The sequence below is a fragment of the Amaranthus tricolor genome, chromosome 9, assembly GCF_026212465.1.
Source record: "Amaranthus tricolor cultivar Red isolate AtriRed21 chromosome 9, ASM2621246v1, whole genome shotgun sequence".
Lineage (NCBI taxonomy): Eukaryota > Viridiplantae > Streptophyta > Magnoliopsida > Caryophyllales > Amaranthaceae > Amaranthus > Amaranthus tricolor.
This window is the reverse complement of record NC_080055.1, coordinates 26,151,078-26,170,924: the sequence shown is the minus strand read 5'-3', so window position 1 is coordinate 26,170,924 and position 19,847 is coordinate 26,151,078. Positions and strand designations below refer to the sequence as shown.

Sequence of the window (19,847 nt, the reverse complement as noted above, 5' to 3'; positions counted from 1 at the left end):
GTACTTATTTACCTTTTTGGCCACGCAAATTAAGAAGATATTTGACATCACTTTCATCGATGCTAACAGATTTGTGGAAAATGAATAGTGCGATCAATTTTTAGGGGCAAACAATTTGAAAATTAGGTTGGAATGTCAAAATCGAGAGGATATTTAATGTCGGCTTTACCACTGCTAACAAATTTTCTCAAAAAAACTAACGTGATTATTCTTAGAGGACACGTAGCTTGAAAATTCAAACAAAATAAGTACATATTTGCCTATATTTAAAGCACACAAATCGAGAAAATATAATGAAATAATAATAATGTTCCTAACCATCCATATAGGAGGTAACTGCAAAACATTACCCGGTTTATATGGCTTATTGACAACACAAGAAAAGAAAGAGAAATGACCGAAAATAAAGTGTTATTGCGTAAAGCATTTAACTCAGTTAAAATCTTAAGCGGATGGTTAAAGCTCCATAATATGTTATATATTTTACGACATCCCCTCACACAAAATTCCTTTGAGCCAGAATTATAGATGTAATATATACTGTTTAGTCACAGCGCTAAATATTCTACCAGAAATAATAGTAGTATAATTGAAATTATTTCATCTAAGCTTATGTACATCCGTCCTTGCTAGGTTTATTGTGAATGATATATGGTTTTGCTAATAAAGTATAAATTTTTATTACAAACACATTGAATGATAATATTATAAACTATATGATTTTCAATTAGCATGAAGTACACAAAGGATAACTCAAAAAGGTGCCTGAAAATCTCATTGCCCTTGGCATGAACTTCTACTACTTACATACATGACTTTTCTGTATACAAGAACTCACTCGAGCTCGGAGAATTCCTCAAGAAATTGTAGTATTTTAGCTCGTTCATCGGTAGTCAGATCAGGATCATCCCCGGTCAGCCTCTCCCTCAGTTGTGCACTATCACTATCTGGATCATCAGCAGAAACCTGCACAAGAATATTGACATAAAACTGATTTTTGACGACAGTTGGGAACCAAAATACGAGTTCCTAAAAACCCGCATTGTCCTAAACTGGTTCACAATGGCATCGGACCGACTCATTCATCGCACAAAACAGAAAATGTTGCGTTTTATAACACGCTAGTTACTGATATTTTAGGTACTTAAGATTCAGATTTCATTATTACACGGATCCTTCAAAATATGAGTGTGTAGATTAATCTACGAGTACTAACGAGTGTACGGAAAGCCTATGAATGTGAACAGAAAGAGTAGCAAACCCGCGATGCTTCTAAGTTTTAAGACTCACCACGACATAATTGTTGATATGACCATCGTCATTTGGCGGAGTCATGAGTTCATCGTTGTTGCAAACCCATTCACCATCAACTACATACTTATACTCATACTGTCCTTCCTGTTATGAAGAAATGGTAAGTTTGAAAAGCGAGATGAAGTCGTTTCTAAATTTGTATAATGAAGTAGAACTTACAGGTAATTCTCGCTCCATAATCCATGACGCTTGTTCCTCGTCAAATGTCAGTGGAATTTTCTAGATTAAAGAAAACTGATTCAATAAAGTTTCATGAAGAATCCAAGATAAACAATGAAGTAACAGAAACGAATGGCTGGAAACAACTCGGTATACCACAACCAAAAGAACTAGGATTAGCCAGGGGTTAGTGACGTTACTCTCAATCCAATAATATCTAACTCAAGGAGAATCATGGTTTAGCCTAGTGGTTTAAGGCTTTTCCTTTTGTTCTTGTGACAAGGGTTCGATTTTCACTACCTACAGGATTGGTTAGTTCCCCCTTCCCCCTCACCTATAGTTACGACCTTATCCACGATCAAAAAAATAATGTTCTCACTTGGGGTAACCAAGTGTCCGACACATCTATATTGTGCAAGTTGGGGGTGTTTGCCGAACGGCTGATAGACGATTATAGTGGCTGATTTGACTAGCTAATTTCATCAACTGGTTTGACCAGCTGATTTTGAACCTGCTGCTATGAGCAGCTTGTTCAAAAACAACTTGTTCATAACAATAAGTTGTTTCAACCAGCTAGTTTACCAAACATTAGCATTAGCTGGTTTGACCATCCAACCCTCTATTTATATCTAAATAAGCTAAAATTGCCCAATAAGCTATTTTGCCAAACACTATTTTTGATCCGAAATTAATGTCAAGAGCTCATACCATACACCCAGGTTAAGTATTAAAATGAAGAGTCTTAGGCAAAGACTTAAAAAGATGAGTTCATGAAATAAATTCTCACCCTAAAAAATATCATGCAAGTTCAAAGATCAACTTTCTCGACAATAAAGAGGTAGAGGTGCATTATTTGAGGGGACTTGATCAATAATCCAAAAAAGGGAATAGATTCTTATTCGAAAACGAGATCAGATGGCCCAGAATATTTGCTTGATCTGAGACAAACAACTACAAATAGACACCATAACCCATAAATGCATTCTTGAACTAGTAGAGCTAGGGTTAGGAATTACATGTACACGTCAGATACTATAGATTTTCCTACCTTAGGTTAGTTGATACAGCTGGTCTTGTATGAGACGGGTCCATATAATTACCCTATTTTTCTAATTTATCACTTAAAAATTGTAAGTGATCACTTGAACACACTAAATGCACATGGGTCGGCCCAATAGAGAAGGTCTCACCATGAGACCGTCTCATTTAAGAAATTTTGCAGTTCATAAGGTAATTTACAACATTTAAGATAAAAAGGACAAGTTTAACAAAAAAAGAACGTTTAACTAACAACAAAATAATTCGAAAAGAAAAACGAGAGAAAATGCTGAACGATCTTACCTGGCCCCATCCAATATCAAGCCCGGATATTTCAACTAAGGTATGACTTTGATCCTTCCACTTGAAGGTAACTGGCTTTTTCTTGAGGCCCGAAAGCTTTTAAGATGTACAACGACAGAGTAATCCAAACGATAAATCAGTATTGTATTCATTTCTGAAATAAGTACGACATTTTCATAAAAAGCAAACTAGATTGGTAATTAGATGAAGCTGAACTGCTAGAGCGCTTGAAAGTGAAGGTCAGCTTCAGCATTTCATAGAAACAAATCTAGAAACTAGAATCAACGCAGTGCCAACTTTCGCCCATGAATAAATACAATGTAGATTGTAGGCTTTGAAGCATGAGTTCATTAGGATTGAATTCTACATTAAACTGCGCACGACATTTTTTGCTTTGAGAATCGTCAAATTCATAGGAAAACCAATGATTTATGTTTATGGATCAGTAAACTCAAAGGAACAAGTTACAACAACAGGGTCCAGATCCCTGAATTTATGCTCTTAACTCGTTAGCAAAAATGACCTACCATTTTATTTTATAAGAAACATGAGAAAAATTACTAAATTGATTATGAACACATTAACAATTAAATAGGTAAATCTCGTCATTAAGTTCAGATGATTAACTTAATCATGATTTACTGATCCATGTTTTCTTACTTTAATATCTTCCGAACTGTCTTCCATGTCAAATACCTTAATAATGATTTCTTCCGTACCCCCAAATATTTAACCCATTGCGTTTCCAATGTGAGAGCTTTTAAGGAAGCTTGGGAAAACATTTGGGGACAAAAGGAGTAATGGTGAGAGCCACAATTGATCAAGAACTAGACTCATTTCATGATCGAGGAGCCTATTTAAGATTAATGATATGAATTTTCAAACAGTTAAACAGGATATAGTTATTGGTTTTTTCGTGCGACTATTTGCACGATTTTGAGAGTGATTATCTTTTATAGTCTTTCAACTCGCCTTTTAATAGAGAGCCGAGACATTGAACAGAATCAATTAAACCCCAAAAACATCGAGTTTTGAGCTATTCAACTTCTGAATTCTCAATCCAAATTTAGAGCAGCTTAAGAGTTATTCCTTTGTTATTCGATTCATATCTATTTTAAGTTCAAGATTTCAGTGGAAAAAGATAGATAATACTCACAATGTCAGCTGTTGCACTTTTAATAGCATCCAATTTCGGGCAGCAAGAACGTTTACTCTGCAAAAAAAAAGGCCATCAATAAGAAACCAATTTAGCTCATTGAAAGAGTATAGAGCACCTGATGTGGTCCAAAAGAGCATAAATATAAAAAAATTTGCCCATTAATTGCAACATTTGAAGAATTGCAGGCATGATGTACAAAAGATCCAGCAGATATTTTCAACCCTTGCAATAAAGTGGATTAACATCTTTGCACTTCTACTATTTCATTATTTAAGGGGAATTTATACTAGGGCCTACACAAATGTTAGCTTTAAAGTTCAATTTGATGAAGAATTTTTGTTAATGTTTGATTTCTAAAAAGTTTTCTTTATACAAAAAAAAAATCAAATAGGAGTATATGTTTAAGGATATACGTTGGCTAGTTTAGTGAAAAAAAATCACGATATAGTTGTTCCTCACCGAGGACCATAGTTACATGGAACGGAACGTAGATCCGGGAACGTTTGTCCCCAACCATCACGAAACGCGACTCAAATCGCTCAAGGTGACGTCCCGGCATAGAATACATTTTTTAAATGCTATTTCGGCCTTCATTTACAAATTAAAGAAAGAAGGAAAAAATGAGATGAAACGTAGAAAACTAAAAAAAACAATCTCTTAAAGCAAAAAAAAACATTTTAATTTAATTGTGTTTTCTAATATATTTCTTATACGTAATGTATTTCGTACCCAATCGTTCCCGAGTCAATCTAGGTTGTGTTCCTTGTTCCCGTTCCCAAATTTGGTCCGCTATCTGGATTGGTTTTGTGTAGAAAATCTAGTAAAGATGAGTTCAAGAGACATATTTGTGCATTGAAGCTTAAAAGATTTGGGAAGACATAACCATAGCCCTCACGTACATAACACTAAGTGGTTGGTTGACGGTTAGGTACAGTGAATGATTACTTTTAAAGCTTTGTGCGCTGTTAAACTTTCAACCATATTTTGAACATCTACTCTTATAACTTGTTCCTTGTAGATGCATGGTATCACATCAAAAAGAAGATACAGAAACAGATCTATACAAGATAAATGTGTAATTGGAACAAATGCATACGTACCAGCAATAATCTGTGGGCTTCACTTAGCCTATATCCTTGAACCCAATACATGTAAGCCAACTGCAATTAAAGCATCGATTTTGATTAAAACATGACAAAAATTATGGGCACCAATTTAGTCATCACTAGGGGTGTTCAATGGGCCGGATAAGGGTCAGGTCGGGCTTAGCAAATATGGGTAGGATTGGATAAGGGCCCCTTAAAATTAATATGGGTGTTATATGGGGCGGGCTCTGAAAGCCCGGCACAGCCCGATCTAGCCCATTTTTATTACATTAAATTTTTATAATTCCCATTGATTAATTTATAATAATTAATTATCATTTATAATAATTAAATTGTAAAAATATTAATAATCCCCATTGGCATAGTCATTTATAGTAATTAAATTACCCATCACTTATGCTATTTAAAAGGGCCCGTTTCCGATCCTTATTAAGCCCTTTTATAGCCTGCTTTGTTTTAATTATAGTAGAGCCCATTTCCGGCCCGACCCATTTTCAACCCGTCCCTTACAAAACCTTTCTAAAAACGGGCTAGATAAGAGCTCAAAATGGAGGCACGGCCCGTTGAACACCCCTAGTCATCACTCATTGAAGCAGAACACAAATTGCTTCGGTAATGCACAAGTAGTAGAGAGCATACAGCAACAGCAGGTGCTCTGCCCATTCCAGCTGTACAATGTATGTACGAGATTCCTCGGTTTCGGTTTATAGCCTTGTATAATTTGCTGACAACGGCTGGAAGCCTCATTCGTAAATCGAACCCGTCAAAATCCCTGTTCCATTCCAATGTTATTCTAACATTTTTTAATAGTGTCCAACTAACATGATAAAATAAATAAATAAATAAATCAAGAATAAACTGTAACACCCTATTTGTCGTCCGAAAGAACCTTAATAAGAGAAAACACTAATAAGGGTAAACCTTGCTGCTGGGGATGTCCAGGAAGGTTAAGACATACACAACAAACATCCTAAAGCCTAACTCCTAAACAATCAAGACTAGGGGATCATGAATCATGACTAATGAGATAAATGGATGCTGATTGCAGACTTCACAATTTTTATCAACAAACAACTAAATGTTAGTATATAGTACCACGATGCCTTATGGGTCAAGTTCAAAGTCTAAACCCATTTTGAACTTTTAATAACATACTAAAAGAGCACTAACATCAGTTGAGATGCCAACAACAATGCCAAAGCCTTTTTGCCAAGAACTAGAATCAGCTACATGAAGTCTTATCCATAGTGCAAAAACAAGGAGTATTGTATCGTTTAGTCGTATCGTAAAAGTTTTACCGAGTTAATATTACATGCTTCGTAAAGGTGTGAAATACCGCGTTTTAGGCCATTTCAAATGATAATTTCATTGTTTAGGCCAATATTTGGTGGTACGATAACTGCATCACCCCTGTTACCGTATTACCATGTACGTTACCGCAACTGCAACCATCACCACGTTTTTGCTAAGTTCTCATTTTCTATGGTCAATTAGTCATCGACAATGATTCTCTTCCTCTGTTCACTTTTGCCTACCACTGTAAACATACCAAATCCTTCAAATCATTTTAGAGTACAGGCAAATAATCTCTACACCCTTTCGAGGAAATCATATAGGATGTATTCTCAAAAAGAATTTAAACAGAATTAAGTTCGATACAATTAAGTTCAGCAAAATAAGCAAAAATAAGGTAAGTTTAGCAAAAAGAAGTTCAACAACTTAACAAAATAAGTTAATCAAGCAAAAGTAATTTGATTAAAAATAAGTTACATTTTGCAAAAGTAAGCTAAAGAGAACACCCACATAGTTCCATCTTCATTTCTTGAAACATCTTGTAGTAGATGATACCGAAATCAAATGCAGTTTCATCTCCCTAGTTTATGCTAAATTTTTTATTTCTAAGCTTCCTCAAAATAATTTTGTTTCATATTAGTTGGTAAGATAATTGGCCATATGGCCAACCCCTAGAGGCTAGAGTAGCTTGAGAGAAAGTAATACTTCTTTTGCATCCACAAATGTGGCTTTCTAATGTTTAAAACTTTCAAACAAATAATAAAGTGGAAATCAAGAACCTTATTTCAGCACGAATATGTTCAACGTCAGTATATTTCTGTGCATACTTCTGAATAGCCTTTATATCAACACCAAAATATCTAGATTGTGTTAAGAAAAAAATATGCAACAGGTTTGGACTGAGATGTTATACCAGACTTGGCTACAAAGGAATGCTAAGATCTTTGAAGGGAAAGACATATCGGCTCGGCATATGGCTAACACTGTCATCTTTTATGTTGCTTCTAGACTTAAGGATGATAGAAAAGATAGTCTTAGTGTATAGTTTGGCTCTTTTGTTTTGGGTTGTTTGGCCTTTCTTGTTGGCAGTTTTGCTTAAGTTGGTGTCTCCCTTTCGTGTATAGGGTGGTGTTTTTTTCCTTTTATAGCCTGGGATGTAAAAGGTCTTTTTGGAGTCAATATAATCCTCTTCATTGCCAAAAAATATGCAACAGGTACTAATTATGCACTATTCATACAAAGATTTACGCTAATGCTTTTGTTTATGATACTTAATAAAGAGAATCATGTTCAATGCAAGGATACTGAAGATCAGGATCTTGCTGGAGACAGAAAATAGTTCTAACTCCAATATTTCGTAGCTTGTCAACATCTTTTGGACTCTGCATGTAAAAAAGATGCATTGAAGCTAAAAGGTTTCTCAAAAAAAAAAAAGAAAAAAGCAATAAGAAAAAAAAAGATACCTGCAAGCATGAACCAACTATCAAATCCGGACGAATAAAACTGTAGTTCATCCCAAGTTCATGCCTATAAGTCAGAGCTACAGATCTAAGCGTCAGAGAAAATGACATCTAACACTAAAACAGCATATACTTCAGATATGCACAGATTATAAACACAAGACAATGTGATTCATTTTTCACATTTCTTCTTTTCTTTAATAACTAGAAGGAAGGAAGGAAAGATTGAACTTACAAGCACCCATTGCTTCTGTCATGGTACTACTGTATATATCTGATTTTTTCTCGTCCACAATTTCACTCTTCTCACTGCTCGATTTAGGTTCGGAAACCGCCTGTAATGTAGCAAACATACTACCCCATAAATATTAGAAATGAATTTGTACTCATAAAACAACAAAAAAAACAATAATGCCAAAGTCTTTAATCGCCTAAATAATGGACGGCTACATGAACCAATAATCTAGTCATACTGATTGTACACATGATTTCTCCTCCTTCGTGCATTTTCATCTCTTGTCATATGGACCTCTAGGCCTAATTCACTCGTATTCTTCATTAACCAAGTAATTTTTGGCCTTTCTTTTCCTTTTTCTGAAATCTCCCAGTTCCAACCTTCCACCTTTTAAATAGGATGTTTCCGGCTTTTGTCGTGCGTGCCCAAACCCACAAAGAGTCGAACAAGGTTTTCCTCCATCTTATCTTCAATGTTCACAACTTTCAATCACTTCCGTATGTCCTCATGTCTAATCTTATCTTCCAATGTACATCCACTCATCAATCATAGAATTAGGGTTTCAGCTACCTCTATCTTCCTACTACAATCATTTTACAATGGTTCAATAATAAGACTCATATAATAATGATGGTATGGTTGTTGTTTGATTAAAAAATTCTTTAGCTTTAAAGGAACTCCTCGATCACATAAAAACAGTTTCCTGTCTCCACTTCAGCCAATCACACTGAACGTCACATCTTGGTCAATATCTTTAATTTCCTCAAAGATAGACCGAGATACTTGAAAAATTCACTCGAATATAGTTCTATATCCTAATCCTAATGTGAATTAACAGTAATTGGGAAACCTTCATTGCTCCTCTACAAGACCCAACGTTTGTTTTCACTTGCATATGTTTAATTGTGTTGATTTACGTGCGGGTTATTCCCTTCTTTGTCATAACCGACCACAGTACTTCTCTCAATATCTTGTCATATGTCTCTCTAAGCTACTCAGAATCATGCGAAAATCTTTTTCATTTACTTCGAATACTACAACAATTGTCTCTACAAAGAAATGAACTTTTATGTGTGAAATCTAAAATAGTAGCTCTCTAAAACACTAGTACATTTCCTCGAGTGACTTTTATCACTTTTCTCACAACTTCATGGCATGGCTAATTGATTGTACCCCTGGATGCAAACCAATAATAAGCACTTCCCTATTATTCTTAAGAACATAGATAGTTAAGGAGATAGTGATGCAATCTTCAAAAAAGCAGAAAACTAGAACTCGTTAGGGCCTCCGACACTTATTATCACTTATGTTCAGTTATTTCAAATCTGGTTCATACATCCAACTCACACTTTAACTCTCACATCATTCAGCTTAGTTAGTACAATGAGTTTAGTCCACTTCCTCTGTTTTCAGCCCAAGACAGCAAGCCCCCAGTGCACTCGTGACTTGTCACTAAAATGTCGAGCCAGCCCACACAATAAACTTGACCATATTTTGACGAAAGGTTGTGTAAAATAAATGTCGTTTTAACAAAATTCAACACTTACAAAGTAAGTCTACACAATTTTTCCTTAGGCTTTACCTCACATTAAAGTCCATGAATTTTATCATAAAGTACTTATCATCGAAATGAAGAGCAGGAAAGAGTTTGGCTCACATAAAATTCAACAATATCATCATCATCATCATCATCATCATCATTATAATCAGCAAGAAATTAAGCAACAGGCTTATCAAATTCACAGAATACCCAACAACAAAATTCAAATAAAATTTAAATCTAGAGTTCATAATCATAACGAACCTTAACAATTACACAATGACGAAAACGCGGATCACTGACATGCTTCACAGGCTGCATATACCCAAAAAAGAAAAAAGAAAAAAAAATTAAAAATAAAAAAAAATCAACAAACAAATGTATAGTATTGAATACAATAATACCCAGAAAATTGATGAAAACGAAAAGAACCCATACCATTATATGAACAAAGGTTGAAGATTTAGATTCATGGGGTTTGAGAAATTCACATGGCAAAGCGCATAACCTGATTGATATTCAACAAAATCATTAAAACCCATAAAAGAAAAGATCATTACCAAAAACAAAAACCATGTGTAAGATTATTGACCCGAACGGAGAAAAAAACGATTACCTGGGGAAATTCTGCAGACAGTTCATTGCAAAAATAGATGGAAAACGCTATGAAAAAGAGAAAGGCTAGAAGAACTCTTGATTGTAATGTTAAGGTAAGGGGCAGATATTTTTTGATGGGATCTTCTGGTTTTCTAAAAGTATTCTTAGTAAGTGCACAGAATATCTAGCAGTACAGTGGCAGATTCCTAAAGCTGCTAGCTACCACGCACTCCATACACTCAGACTTGTACTCAGGACTCGATATGATAATTATTATTTTTATTTTCACTATTTTTTTATTGAGATCGTCTCATTATAAGCTTGTCTCAATTGAATCAGCCCAACGTCTTTGAAGAAAAACTGCTCTATAAAATTCAAATTTTATTTTTTTAATGTTTTTTTGCCTAATCGGCTTGTATGAGACCGTTTCACCGTATGAGCTCATCTCATGGTGCAACGGTCTCATACAAGACTTGCTAATTTTATTTTTACCTTCGACTGGACTCGATTAGGCTCCGTTTATAACGAGGTTTGGGTCAATTTTAAACTATTTAATATCAAAAAATAAAATATAAAAATGAAACCAAAGTATATTTTTAATTACTTAAAAAATAAGTTGGTCAATATCGAATTGGATTGTCTTGACTTATGTCGAATTTAAGCTAGTACTATTAGTTAGGTATGTTGACTAAAAATATCAAATTGATCAAAGATATAATTAAGCCTAAGTGGAAAGTGATGATGTGGAACCAAAAAGATTAACAACTAAAAGAAGTATGACTTAAATTTTGTGTTAATTAGTCATATGTTAAATGACAGTTAAAGTGTAGAAGAATTATGGCTTAAAGGTTAGAAGTAACAGGGTGATTATTAGACCTTAAGCATAGATGATTGGTAAAGCATACTCTAAGTCATGAAGAAGTACACACTCCCATTGTGTGCATAAAACAAGAATATGGAGTATTTCACATGGGTTGCAATTGATAAATAAGGCAATGTAGTACACACAAGCTAGATGAAGCTATAGGAGACCATAGGGGACTTCGGAGACCGTGTAACAGCTGGAAAAAGGGGCATTAGAAGGCTGCAGCTTGCTGTCCTGTTCATTTTTTATGCTGCTGTTTTGTTTTATGTTCCGACCAATGCTACCCCATTGTCTCTTCTTGCCTATTTATATGTGTAGTGTTGTATGTATTATGTAGAGAGCCAAGCTACAAGCTTGAGCCTCTCATCCTTACCAAACTCTTTCTAATTCTCTACTTAATGTATAGTCCACACACTACTCTCCATTGATATAATTCCTTCAATATTGTAATGAGCTTTCAAGCTCCTACTATTTTTTAAACACATAATGATACACTAGCTTAGGATGGTGGATGTAGCCTTATTAATGGTGAACCATCTTAAATCTTGGTGTTAATATTTTATTTACTTTTATTGCTTAAATCACCTTAATACTTGCATATAACCATGATTCATTAATGCATAGTCATTAACCTTTCGTCTCACCTTTAAGCCCACGCTTCCGCATTCGTCAGCCTACTCTAACAATAACTTCTGAAAATATGGATTAAAACAATTTGTTTCAGGATTCGTCTCACCATAATTTTCCATTGCATTACGAGTCAATGTGTTGGAGTTAATTCGAAAAAAACGTAATTGTATTAATTGATGTTTGATTTTGTGTTTGGTGATTCATTTACAAATACAAAAACGTTAAATTTGCTTACGAAAATATATATATGATTTGTTTGGTAAATATATACTATAAAATTTAATGATAATTTTGTCTATTCCTTATTCTTGGAGACACTTTGAAGACCAAACAATTTTTTTTGTAATGTGGAGTAATATACATAGTAGAATGACTTATATTGGGTAGGCACGAAATAGTGTCGTGTCAGGTCGTGGTCTGTCGTGTCAAGGTGAAGTATCATGTTGTGTCATGTCAGTTAACCTAAAACCAAGGCCAATGCACGACACAAGCATGCGGGTCATGTCGGGCCACAAGTCAAATTTTCTTTGAAAATTAATGTTTCTCCTGAATTAGTTATAAAATGGAAAGCTTGACTGATCGTGCCTGTAACACCTCGAACGAGAGTTGTAGATCAGTGCCACAAAACCAACACAAGCTTTTCAAATACACTTTGTCCTCACTCGTGCACATCCTGAGAACTTTTCTAGAGGTCACATATTCTAAGATTTTTTTCACACTAAAACGTTTAAATATACTTTTTTAGCAAATAAAGTTCCTAAAAAAAACATATGGACAAACCAATCCTTTGTGCCCGTGTCATGCAATGCCAATCACACAAAAATGAGTTTGTGGCGCATCCATAACCCACTATGACGTTTTATACTGTACCATTTCGTCCCATGAGCAAGCTGTGCGGACGCCTCCAACATGCCTGCCCAACCCATGGCCATATCTAACTAGAGCAGAAGTATATATTTATATTTTGTATTGAATAAATAAGTAAGAAAATATAGTAAAAATAAGTAAAAATATTGATTCATTAAATGCAGTAACAAAAATTTGTATGTCACACCAATTCATAAACTAAATATATTTCAGTCCAAGCCTCCAAGGAAAACATTGGATAAATGGAAAGAAGAAAAACATATATTGTACACCATATCAATGAAATATCCATTTAGTCCCTTGCCAAATTATATTTCACAATTTAATCTGTAATTTCATCATCTAACAGCCAAATATAAGTTCCACGTGGCTACACCTTCAAAGGATCTACGCAAATCGGATTGAGAATTACAAATCTAAAAGGCCAAATGGATCCTCGGACGATTGTGGATCACCAAGAAGAGTATCGAAATTCAATCTAGGGGAATGATTTGTTCCCGGGAGCTGCCAAAACGAATCAGACATCACGTAGAAAATGTAAAAGGCGATTGCAGAAGCCAAAAGCAAAACAAGAAGGAGCGCGTAGATCTGCCATTCTGCAAAAACGAAAGTACCAGAATGTAATTAAAATATATGTAAAGAAGAAAAAAGCATGGCCGTTATCAAGAAATACGCGTTAAGAGAACCTTTCCAGTCTGCGGGTACTGTTAGCTTTGTCACTTTAGCTCCCCATTCTTTGGTAGTTGTAAGAACAACCCTGAAAATAAAACATTGGATAATCATTCAACTTGTAATTTCAGAAGCGTGCATGTTTGAATAACGTCATTTTAAAGCACAAATTATTCAGTGAGGAATTGAACTGTTGGGATGTTTTATCCCACATCGATGAATTAAAGATGGCGTGCACACTTTATAAGTCATTGGAACCCTTTCCCCATTGACATACGTTTTTGGGATGATTAATGATATCTTCTTGGTTTATAAAGTGTGCACACCTCGTATTTACCCGATAATATGTTGGCATTCACAATAAGTCCAACATAAACAGCGGAATTACAGCTTACACGCACACAGCCACAGGTATCTATAACCTTAATCATGGTCGAACATGCAGCCGATGATCTACCCCTGTGCTGCTGCCGATGATGTTGCATATACGATAACACGAAAAAGTGCAGTCTCAGATCTAAACGCAATATTATAAGAACTGAATCTTTCTACCATATACACCACTTATTTCCGATCAAATTTTTTGTTCTCGTGAAAGGAAAGAGAGCCATGTTACTTAATTCTCGCAGGAAGAAAGAGTGCTGGACGTGGGAATGATGAACTGTTTTTTATATTGTGTTGATTACATAGTTTTGTGGTTGACAGTTGTGGAGTTGCGGTTAGCAGTTAACCATGGTGAGGTGGAGATACGTGCAGTTACTGGTTGATGGTGCATCAGTGCTGGTGATTAACTGGTTGTTGTGGGGAGATTGTTTGGGTTCTAGTACTGTAGGGCCGGCCCTATAAGGGGGCAAGAGGGGTCTGTGCCCCGGGCCCATCCAAAAAATTAGAAAAACGACACGTTAATATTCAATAGTTTGGGGCCTATAATAGTATATTTAGTAATTAGAGGCCATAATGAATATTTCGCCCAGACCTCTCAAATCTCAGGGTTGGCCCTGTGACTAGTAGTTTTAGGTTAGTAAAGTACTACTTCCTTAAACTATCATTACATTTTAAACGGGTCCAAAAGTCATCGTCAAACCTCAGCGTCATCGGCATTAGTAGCTACAATAAGTCGATAACTAGAACAAATAGAAAGGAACAAAGGCAGCATATACCAAAACCATTCATAACAAAATAAAAAAGCTCTCGGAATGCATTATAGCAATCCCTACTTATGTGAGGATTCTAAGAAACGTTTAGTTTTGAAGTCCGAACGAACAAATCTTAAGCTTCACAAGTCTATTCATGTACCCACTATGAACCCACATGACCTTACCATACAATATGTCCAAAATAATTGTAGAATGAAACCAGTGCCACATGCTTCGCTAATCTGCTCACGAATCACGAATCGAAAAAAGCAAACTGTGGTCGATTTTGGACTATTTTTAGGTCATTCTGAGCAAATGACGAATTGAAAAGGAGGATCATTTGAACAAAAGTCAACAAAGTAACTAATGATTTGAACAAATTAATTTTTAAATCATCATACCATCAGCATGACAGAAACTACTCGAGAATCGTCATCAGCATCAAACATTAATTACCTTTCACTAGGACAAAACTCTAGAGCTGCGACAGATGTACCCGGATGCAGCCTCTTACTCCAGTGACTGATCCGCATCGATTTCACTTCAACTACGCAGATATCACCATCTCTACTTCCCCTGTGATATAAGAAAGTTTAATATTTAAAGAGTAATTAAATAGAATCCCAAAATACCATGTCGACACATCATAACAAAAGATGTCACAACTCGGCTCAGTTTTCATGTTAGTGTTCACCGAGTTTAAAAGATAAATTTGACATATTTTACTCGTATTCGGTTGCAGTAAAACATAAAATTGAACTTTGAAGAACAATGCAGATAATTTGTCCCTTCTAACCACTGTCATTCTCGAAGAAAAACGAGTACGTGAAGTTAAAATGGGACAAGGCTTTAACTAGCTGTGATGGTAAGTGCATCAATTCACAAAAGAGTAAATTAAAGATATCAGCAATCGTGAAAATAAAAATTAGGAAAAATGGCATTAATAATCCAACTGTTTACTCGTTTTCTATGAATAATCCACCTTTAGATTATTTTCTAATAATCCGATATTTTCCCTTAGTTCGCTGCGGATAATCCAAGCTTTGTTTTAGATTGTTGACAGCATACCCTATTATTATCTATTATTAATAATATGATAAGTTGTGGGAAAATGTATAACAAAGGTTAGATTATTAGAAATAATCCAAAGGTGAGATTATTCACAGCGGATGGATGAGAGTTTGAATTATTCATGTCGATTTTTCCTAAAAATTATAAGAAAGCCCTTAAGCCATTGCAAGAAAACACGGAAATTGATAACAGTTTGATGTGGTTAGGTAAAGCGAGAAACTACCGTAAGATTAAAGTACTTACAAGGCAAGATATTTTCCATCTGGGCTGGTGGATATTACTGAAGCAGGCTTTGGAAGCAGTACCTTATACCCAATCCTATTCCATGTACTCATGTCCCATACAACGGTAATTGGTTTAAGCCTTGCTGTAAATACATGAACAATTTCTTGAAATTACAGATCAAACCCATTTAGGAAATCGAACAAAAAAACATTTTTATAGACAACTTTTTTTTTGGCAAAATAAAACTCTTATTATTTACCAGAAAACAGAGTCAATACAAATTTAACTGAAGAATCAACCAGACTAATTTTGCATCAGTGTGGAACCTAAGCTCACCTTCTAGAAAGGGTTTCTTAGGCCCACTCTTCATGTGCATAGAAAGGGATAGACAACTTTCAATTTCGGCTTGCGATTTATTTACCTCTTTGAACAGTGCAAAACACAAATGGTTTTGTTCCATCCTTCGAGAAACAGCATAATTCAATCTTTTCGTCCTGAACATGAAATTCGAGTCATATTTCAGTAGAGATTACTAAGAATACATTGCATTAAACAATGAAGGAAAATCGAGCAGTCTCTACCGCATTGCGCTTCAAGGTTGCCACAAGAACTCCTTCATTTGCATTCCAAACTCTTGCAGAACCATCGGTAGACGTTGAGGCTAAGAACTCGGAGTCTAGACTGAAAGGTACATCATTGTTAAACATTTAACTCCTATAGGTAAAACTTTAAGAGGGGCGTTAATCCAAGCACAATATAAAATTTTGTTTTGTTGGGCTTATTTATAAATGCAAATTCCTTTATGAGACGGATCTCTTGTATGAGTTGAATAGTCCAATAATACAAATTATTAGCATATGGACTTCTTGCTTTAAGGTCGTCTCACTGAGAGACGGTCCCTCACAAGAATAGCTCATTTATAAATCAGTTAGCTCATGACGGAAACATTCAAGTTTTTCATAAACGTACAATTATAGCGTTTATATTTGATGTATGTGACACTCTAATTATAGTGACCCTTTAGTCCTTATGTCAAGAATATCTGGCTAAAAAAGTAATTCAACGATCTTGATAAAACAAATCTGAAACTGAAATTAACATTTTCGCAAACCTGAAATCCATATCTCGAACGGACTTGTGGGCATTTGGTTCATCAAGAATCATTCGCATGCTAGGCCATTCAAAGATTCTGAGACGCCCATCCTGAATGAGGGAAGAATATATTGAGACATGCGGGTTTAAAACAGTAAAAAATAAGCATATTATTTTGCTTGATTTTTGTTAGAGAAGAACGAGAATAGAAATTCAGGCAGTAATATAAAAACAAAGCACAAGAACATTTACTTTTTCAATCTTTCGGTAGATCAGAGTTAAAGACATCTTACCTCACCACCAATACCAAGTTTGCATCCATCGACGCTAAAGGCTACACAGTTTTGCTGACCAACACCTTCTAAAGATGGTGCTTCTCTAGCTAAAAGCTTCATAGTTGTATCTTGTACACATATTTCAAATAATCTGTATTATTTGGAAATTGAGTTAATTGCTTCTTCCAAAAAGTCTAAAGAACAAAAGGAGGTGCAATTTATAAATGCTGGATAGCGGTTTGACGGTTTCAGGTGCTCATATATAGAAGTTGTTATATAACGGCTAACCAAACCAAACCAAACCAAATAGTGCAGTTGTGAAATTCTTCATTCATAATTCCGTTTGTAGATTCTCATTTCATCCCACTCTTTTCAAAAATAAAGGATTTGTTGTATAAGTTCTAAAGCCATATAGACATGTACAAGAGAGATGAATACTAAACAACTTGTTAGAGTGCTTAAGTTCACAATAATTCATCAAAAGACAATTTCTAGGAAATTATCTTCAAGAAATTGAAACCCTTTAACTCGGTCGACACCAAGAACTAACAAAGTCCATAGTTGAACAAACTTTCCTCAGGGAACAGAGTAATAATACTATTCTACTCAAATAATCTTCTAATGCTTATTGATCCATATTAATTTCAATCTATTCTCTCCGTCTTACAACTAATGATCTGAAAGCCCTTCGACAACATCATCATCCCAAAACATGTTAGTAGTAAATATAGAAAATCATATTAGCCTGTTCAAACAATCACCTCCCACACATCAAATGAAGGACAGAGGGTAACAACTCATAGCAATGAAACAAAAGGCTATCATTCATGGACGTCAAGATATTTATAATTCACCTCCATGGTATTGAAACTTCTCCCACCAAGCAAAATCTAAACCCCCTAAATAATTTGAACAATGAATATATCCCTCCGTCCCTATGAAATTGCTACACTACAATTAAAAAGCTCACATTTCGATTTGCATATTGTAGCAAATTCAAAGAGACGGAAGAACAATTGTGTACTAAATTGTCCATGTAGAGTTATTAATGAACACAAGGATCAAAACCCATCTCCATCTATTTACTATTTACCATATTACACCTCCTAAATGCATCAAACTTCAATGTAAAATATAGTAACAACTAAAGTTAGAATATTGTACGCACAATATTACAGCGAAAATTCAAACTTTTTGTTAACCAACAAAATGAAAAGGAAAGCAAGAGAGATAGAGACAATATACTTGCAGTCACCAGAGGTAGTAGCACACATGATTTGATCCCCGTTTGGATGCACTGCAATGCTAATAATCTCTCCATCTTCAATTTCTTGTGCAATCTGAAAACAACCCATTATTTCAACTACAGAAAATCATCAATATCAACAAATATAACCAATTGAATCACATTATAATTACCAATGAAGAAGGAGAAAGAGAAGAGGAAATAGGGTCAAATGAGAAAATCTCAAGTTTTGATTTAGCAGAAGAGGATTTATAAGACTTTCCCAAAACCACCAAATTCATATTTTCTGGGCGTTTGATCCATTTCCCACAATTTACAATACCCAAATCTTGCAATTCCATTAATTTACTAAAATTCCCAAAATGAAATCACAGAAACCCCAATTTGATTGTTTATTGATTGAAGAAGTTTAGGGAAAAAGGGGAAATTTAGGGGAGATTTTATAGTGTTGTGCAAGGAGGGAAAGTGGGTATGATTAAACAATTAGGGATTAAGGACGTGAGTATTATGAAGTTTAAAGCTTGAGAGACAGCTAATTAGGCTCATCAACAGCAATTCAAGTGGGGTGTTGAAGGAGTAAAAGTCAATGGTTTGATGATGGATGCATGGCTGGGTTTGACATTGTGCTGTGGATATTCGGCTTCATTGATTCCATAATTATGATTTTATGAATAAACAATTTGAGTTTCTTGCCTTCTAGGGCTTGTGCAATTGAGGGATACTTCCTTCGTCCTCTTATGTCGCTTTGGAAGCCCATTTTTAAACATCGCCACTTTTTTTTTTTATCGTCACCTCTAAATGAAATTATAAATTTACCCCTAAATTTAAAAAATTTACAATTTTACCATCCCTTAAAATTTCTTATTTGTAATAATAATAATAATAATAATATTTAAAAAATAAATTAAATATAATAATTTAAACAAAAATAAAAATTTAATAATAATAATAATAATAATAACAATCACAGTAATAATAATAATAATAATAATAACAACAACAACAACAACAATAATAATAATAATAATAATAATATAAATAAAATTCATAATAATTTAAAAAAAACAGTCGCACTAAAAACCGCTAGCCAACCGGAGTTGAGTCACGGAAAAAACCGCGGTTGGACCACGGTTGGCTCGCGGTTTTTCCTGCGACTGGGTTTTTTTTTTAAGTTATTATTAATTTTATTTATATTATTATTGTTATTATTATTATTATTATTATTATTATTATTATTGTTATTATTATTATTATTATTATTATTATTATTATTATTATTATTATTATTATTGTGATTGTTATTATTATTTTTTTTCTTTAAATTATTAATCAAAAACTAAATTTTAATTAATATATTATTATTATAATAAAAAATAATTAATCATTCAAATAAATTATTTAAATTCAAAACTAATTATTATAATAACATTATCATAATATAATAATATATTAATATAAAATAATTTATTACAACATTTATTAAATAACAATAACTTAAAAAATTAATTAATTAAACAAAAGAAATTTTATAATTCGAAATTCAAATAAAAAAAAAAGACAGTCGCAA

General features: G+C 34.2%; 2 protein-coding genes across 2 annotated transcripts; both read right to left on the bottom strand.

Annotated features, from left to right (window-relative positions):
- Positions 1-563: 563 nt before the first annotated feature.
- On the bottom strand, positions 564-10,449 carry LOC130823788 (phosphoglucan phosphatase DSP4, amyloplastic). The gene is made up of 14 exons (XM_057688563.1): positions 10,224-10,449; positions 10,046-10,115; positions 9,872-9,922; positions 8,068-8,167; positions 7,836-7,912; positions 7,678-7,754; positions 7,152-7,232; positions 5,719-5,851; positions 5,074-5,133; positions 3,971-4,027; positions 2,815-2,910; positions 1,474-1,533; positions 1,291-1,398; positions 564-966 (listed from the first exon to the last, which is right to left on the bottom strand). Exons 1-14 carry the CDS (start codon positions 10,247-10,249, stop codon positions 835-837), a joined length of 1,128 nt encoding a protein of 375 aa, XP_057544546.1. The 5' UTR covers positions 10,250-10,449; the 3' UTR covers positions 564-834.
- A 2,247-nt stretch (positions 10,450-12,696) lies between these two features.
- On the bottom strand, positions 12,697-18,996 carry LOC130824043 (SEC12-like protein 1). The gene is made up of 10 exons (XM_057688918.1): positions 18,454-18,996; positions 18,280-18,374; positions 17,053-17,185; positions 16,779-16,870; positions 16,249-16,348; positions 16,089-16,161; positions 15,686-15,809; positions 14,828-14,947; positions 13,253-13,323; positions 12,697-13,162 (listed from the first exon to the last, which is right to left on the bottom strand). Exons 1-10 carry the CDS (start codon positions 18,619-18,621, stop codon positions 12,975-12,977), a joined length of 1,164 nt encoding a protein of 387 aa, XP_057544901.1. The 5' UTR covers positions 18,622-18,996; the 3' UTR covers positions 12,697-12,974.
- Between the last annotated feature and the right edge of the window lie 851 nt (positions 18,997-19,847).